The sequence below is a fragment of the Athene noctua genome, chromosome 5 (genome assembly GCF_965140245.1).
Source record: "Athene noctua chromosome 5, bAthNoc1.hap1.1, whole genome shotgun sequence".
Taxonomy (NCBI): domain Eukaryota; kingdom Metazoa; phylum Chordata; class Aves; order Strigiformes; family Strigidae; genus Athene; species Athene noctua.
In genome coordinates, this window is record NC_134041.1 from 16,737,519 (window position 1) to 16,743,518 (window position 6,000).

At 47.6% G+C, this 6,000-nt stretch overlaps 1 protein-coding gene across 2 annotated transcripts in view; it reads right to left on the reverse strand.

The window, feature by feature from the left end:
* Nucleotides 1-5,760, reverse strand: part of SYDE2 (synapse defective Rho GTPase homolog 2) — a 30,291-nt gene extending 24,531 nt beyond the window's left edge. For both annotated transcript variants that reach the window (XM_074906506.1, XM_074906507.1), the window contains exons 1-2: nt 5,638-5,760; nt 1,333-2,070 (exon numbers count right to left, since the gene is read on the reverse strand). In XM_074906506.1, the coding sequence (XP_074762607.1) occupies nt 1,333-2,070; nt 5,638-5,746 (847 nt within the window). In that variant the 5' untranslated portion in view covers nt 5,747-5,760. The remainder of the gene's footprint in view (nt 1-1,332; nt 2,071-5,637) is intronic.
* Nucleotides 5,761-6,000: the final 240 nt, after the last annotated feature.

The following is a 6,000-nucleotide window of genomic DNA, read 5'->3' on the forward strand; positions in this document are numbered from 1 at the left end:
TCTACCTTTTTCATCTATCTTGTAAGCAAATGTAACCAGTCTAAGTAATTAATGCAGCTATAAAGTGAGCTATTTCTAAATAAATGCCCAATAACTTTTAACACACTTTGCAACTTAAAACATGCTTGTATCTGCAGCATTTCCACAAAAAGGACAAAATGTGAACTCCCAGATTGAAGACCGAGTGTTTTTTCTTGTGCTGCTTACAGCAGTTGCTTTGGTGCCTTCAGAAACAAGCCCCGTTCCCAGAAGCAATTTTTGTGCTAGGAATGCGGGCACAGCAGCTCCCGGCACACAGGGCTGTGGGGCCAGAAGCCGGCTGGGACAAAGGGGCTGCCTGGGGGCAACTGGGATGGGGAAGGCTCCTCCGGAGGGCAATGCACACCTGGGCTCCGAGGCCGGTGTTCCAGGTCCTCTCTGCTGAGCTGGGCAGAAATACATGCTCTTAAACGTCAGTGCAAAGAAAGTGTGAACTTCCTCCAAAGAGAGGAACCTGGAATTCCCTGTCTTCTGAACTTTATGCTGTTTCTAACTCTCAACAGCATACTAGAGTTAAGGTCAAAATAATATAAGACACACCAGTAATTAAAAATAATACCTTTCTGGAAAGAGTTGGGATTTTTTTTCTGCTTACTTTTGTTTGGTGTGGTTTTATTTTTGTTTGGATTTTTTTAACAGAGGGACAAATCTTTAATAAGATGCTGAATTCACACACTAATGGAATTATGGAAATGAGACTATCAAACTCTCAGCCAAAGATAACAAGGAACAAAGAGGCTGGCTTCTGAAAGTGAAAACCACTCCTCTCCAGTCTATTAGATTAGCCTGAGACAGTCAACAAGACAGTAATTACAGAAAGCAATGTGATGAATAGCATTTATATGGTCTTCCAAGAAGTCTTTATTAAAGTCCCAGACAGCAAGTTAAAGAAACTTCTGCAGACATTAAGTAGCTTTGAGGCTGGAATCCAAGGCCAGGGCTAGACACTAGCTAACAAAGGAAATCCAGCCTGTCCTCACATTACCAGGCTTTAGCAAGCTCACTTTGTAAAACCTTTGTCTTCGGCAAGGTGGGGGCCAAAGAGCACAAGAGGACAACCACACCTGGACACACCATGAACAAACTGAGAAACGACTGAGCAGCTCTACATTTAGTAGGAATCAGTCTCACAGTCTGAGTAATTTTTTTTATGAACTTGACATGCATTTCCACCGGAAATTTGCTTGGTAAAGATAAAAAGATGAGAAAGAGAAAATAAAGACATAAGAAAGGTTTATAATTCCTCTAAAAGAAAACTGAGCATATAACACTTATGTTCCTGAACCCTCTTACCTGTTGAAGGGCACTTAAAGGCAGGATTGTCCTCTACTGCCGGCACAACAGGAGTCTTGCAGGCAAACCTCTGCCGGTGCTGCTGCAGGTGCTCCCCAGGATGCACGGCATCGGCCTCACTCGCTTCGCTGGGCTGAGCCATCCAACTGTTCCCTGCGCTCTCCGCGCAGCGTGGGGGACCCTCGTGGGGACCTGTGGCCACCCCAGAGTCACCCGCTGGGTGGGGGTTGTACCGAACCACCGAGGAGCCCACAGCAACAGGGCTATTCACAGCAGAAGGGCGGACCCTCGGCAAGTCGGGCTCATCATCTTCAGGGATCGGGTTGTACCATATTTCTCCTTCATCATCCGCGTCGTTATCCTCGCCGAAGTCCAAAGCAGCGCTCCTTAGAGCGGCAGGGCTCGTGGTGCTCAGCAGGGCACCAACGGGAGCGCAGCTTCGTGTGGGGCGCTCCCGCCCCACTGGGGATGTGGAAGGAGTCTGTTGCACTGAGGGGTCAGGCAGCAGGATGGGAGATTTGGGTACTGGGATAACAGCCCCGTGTGTTTCCTTACAGGCATTTTCTTCTCCCAGAGGAGGAGGAGGACGAGGTCGGTGCGTGCTCTGCTGCAGCCAGCTACGTTTCTTAGAAACGGTAATGCTGTTTATCTGCGGCCTGCGCTCGGCGACCTCGCTGGCCTGGGGGGACTTGGGCTCCTTCCTGCTTCTCGAAGCTATGTAAACATTTTCTATTAAATCTGTTCCCAGAAAGAAAGGCAAAAATAGAGGGAAAAACAAGCGTTTAGAATATCATTTTGCTTTTGACAGATGAACACATATGCTGTCGTATCACACTTGTGTTAGACCTCCTCCAGAAGCACAAAAAATAAGTTGATGTGACCATAAAATTAGATTTTAGCCTGTCAAAGCAGAATGTACACATAATTAATGAAGAGTCAGGCTTGTCTGGCTGTTTTTTTGACACCATGTAATTTAGATAAATGGCAGTGAGATAGCTCCGCTGAAAGGTCACACATACTTACATAGAAATGGCTGCTATTTTTCTGCCAAGTTCAGGTACAGTTGATTTGAAAAGTTGCTACGTAGTATTTCTCCAGTTCACTTATGCCAATGAAGAGATGGCCCCTGCTTTTGGTGTAGTGTACTGCTTAAATGGCTACAAAAACGACACACAGATTCACGTCTAGATTTATATATAAATAAAGATGAGGGTATCTCTTGCACAAAAACCTCCAGAAAGCACTGTCCTTACTGGCTTCATCCTATAACTAAGATAGAAGCATCCCTTGATTTGTGGGGAATAGAACAAAACACACCATCGTGAAAGGAAGGAAGAAACGTAGAAAAGTTTTTACACCACAAAAATTTCATGCAACATATAATCAAATTCCACTGACTGTTCCCAAAACTTGACAGAATAAAGCAATTTGGCTGTTGCCAAACTTAATTATGCAATGAAAAAGCCACTTGCACCTGAACCCCTTGTCAGAACACACCCAAGCAGCACACTCCACAGCAGTGCCATCCACCCGGCAGGCTGCAGGGCACCGCAGCAGCACATCCTGTCTGGGAAAACAGGACCACACAAGGAGTGAGCACCTCACCCCTGAGCATGCACCAGCCCCTTTGCTAGCACTGGCAGGAAAGCTGCAAATACATCCAGATTATAATCAGGGAACCGAGGTCAGATAACCCTCACACTCCTCTGCAGAGGACGACAACCCAGAGAGGTTTTGCTAAACCACTAAGACTGAACAGGGACAACCGGATTCTCCTAAAACAGAAAACTTGCTTTCATGTGGAACCTCTGCAATTAGAAGTTCTGGATGGGAGCAGCTATTTGATACTGCTTGAACATTATTCTCAGAAAAAAATAGTTTACACACCGGTAATAGATGACAAACAGCAGACACCTCTCCGGAGAACTCAAGGGGCATCCCTGTAAATCCAGCTAAATTCACCATAGACAGGAAAAAGACTGTCACTTGAACACCTTCCCTTCAACCCTCTTTTTAGGTTTGTACACTAATAACAGAAGAGATCCTTGATAAGAGCTGAAATGCCATTTATTTGATGAAAGAATCACCATTTGGTGTTTTTTTTTTTTAAAAAAAGTGAGGTTTACTTGTTTAGCTAAACTGCAATATGAACACTGCTTGTGATTTGAAGAATTAACCTGGTTCAAAGAATTAACAAAATTAACTGTGTTCATTTTGAAGCCAGTGCACATCTCCATTGAAGTCCTTTGCTACACTGGGTCCTAAGTCAGTCAATCAGCAGAATCTGAGGAAAATGTGAAAACAGGGCTGAGGATGCAGATCTCTGGCAAAGTTCCAGTGATTTGGCAGCAACCATATTCCTTCCCCCATCCATAGCCTGGCAATGGAAGAGTGCCATTGTAAAGGCTCCCCTTTACACAGTTCCACTACTATTTCAAGTAAGAACTACCCAAAATGATGGGGAACTAATCTGCAGTTGGTGTAGGGCTATGCCCACATTTCCAAGAAGTCAGTCTGGATCGGGGACTTCTTGGCTGACATCCTCCTGCTGGTGACGACTACCTCAAAGCCCCCCACCTCTGCATGGACAGCCCAAGGAGCGGTCCCTGCTCCGGCGACATAAATAGATGGAGCATCTGAAAGCTGTATTTCCACAAACAAAAATATCTGCTACTTCCTGTTTCACTGGAGAAGTACAAGGCCCTTCCATGCCGGTTAAGAACGCCTACAATTCCCAAAACAGCGGGCTCCTAAAAAGCAGAGTGTGACTAAATATACAACCAGTGACACATCTGGCATCAGCCTCAGGCTGCCTTTCAGTCTCAGTGGCAGCAAATGTGCAGAGCAGACTCAAATGTTTTCAACATCTATCCAGGTATTCAGTAACAAACCATCTGCAAAAGCTTACCGCAGAAACATTAATAATCAAGTAGCTCCAGCATACTCCAACAACCCTACTGCTTGCAGAGACACGCCACCTATCACACATATTTAAAACTAACCCTTCTCTGTCTCCGAATTAGCCAACACGCTGCCAGAGGTCATTGATGGTAAATGTTCTCTGAATCTCATCCAAATGATACACTTACATGTTCATCTTCCAACTGCAGTTTCTGCAACGGATAGCAGTATTTGCAAGCACTGCTTCCCCTTTATTCGAACTTGGCCCTGATCCTGAAAGCCCTTATGCCTGTGTTTATTTTAGCAACAAACCGTTCCACATGCAAGTATCTGCACAACCCGCGGTTCAGTGTCACAGAGCAAGTTTTCAACATCATTAGCTGTTATAGTAGCTAGCCAATTTTAAATAAATACAAAGCTTTCAGAGATATACATGTCAGGAACGTACTTTTTTGTTCTAGAGCAAAGCCCCTTAACATTGCCTACTCCCTACTAGTACTTTAATATATCTAATATATGCTCAAAACTAGACCAGGCCTCCACACAAAAACAGACACGACAATGGTTCCTTCTCAAAATACTTCAATATGGTGTTTAAGAAAAAAAAAAAAAAAAGTAAAAGTAAAAAAAAAAGTCAGGTGCTCCCTTCAACTTCCACTTTATCTACAAAAAAAGAAAAAAAAAGTATTTAAAGTTAAGCCATTATGGTAATGACACATGTATGCTCAGAAACCAAAGCTTCAACGTTTCAGCTGAACCGAGGTCAAAATTGAAATTCTGCCTACTACGTAGGCATATAAAATATTTCAGCATGACACTGTGCATTGCTTTTCAGATTGTAACGAAGAGGGGAATGGCTTTTTCCAGCCTCTCCATATATGGATCAAAAAATTCATAGATCTTCTGGCTACTACTTACACACATTTTCTTTCACTAAGTTGCCTAGTACAACTATAAAAAGATAATTATTATGTATTTAAATGAAACAAGAGCAAGACTAAAAATTTATTTGTAAGTTTTCAAGTGCACCTTTTTTTTAAAAAAAAACCCATAACCAAAAAACGGTCGTATGAGAAAACGCGCAGGGATTCACACGAAGTAGCGGTCTGAATTCAAGAACCTTTTATTTAATGGGGAATTCTCTCACTCCCGGGAAGAAGAGCCATTGCCGAGGTGAAGATGCTCCCGTTGAGCATCGACTCAGGAGCTGAGTTCAAGCCCGGCCCCGGCCCGCTCCCTCTCGCGGCGCACCCCGGGCGCTCACGGGGCCCCTCGCCCCCCTCACCCGGCGGAGAACCGCCCGCCCGCCCGCCGCCGTCCCGGCGCTGCCCGCCGCCGCGCCCGGCAGGTGGAGGCGCGGCCGGAGCCCGGCGGCCGGAGCCCGGCCCGCCCGCAGCCGCTTACCCTGCGGGGCGCAGAGCCCGCCGTGGCGGTGCCCGGTGCCCGCCGCCGCCCCGCGCTGGGACCTCCTGCCCCGCAGCTTGGAGAGCGTCCTGCGGAGCGGGTCAGCCATGCCTGGGTGCCGCCTCCCCGCCGCCTTCAGCGGGCGCCGCGCCCCGGCCGGCGGGAGCCGGCAGCCCCCGTGCGCGGCGGCGGCGGCAGCCCCGGGCCGCGCTGCCCCATGGCGGCGTGGCTCCGCGCGCCCGGCCCCGGCTCCGCCGCGCGCATACTTGGCATAGCTGCGCGGGGTGAGAGGGCGCCCCGCAGTGCGCATGCCCGCCGCGCGCGGGGGGCGCCGCCCGCCCCGCCCCGCCCCGCCGCGCGGGG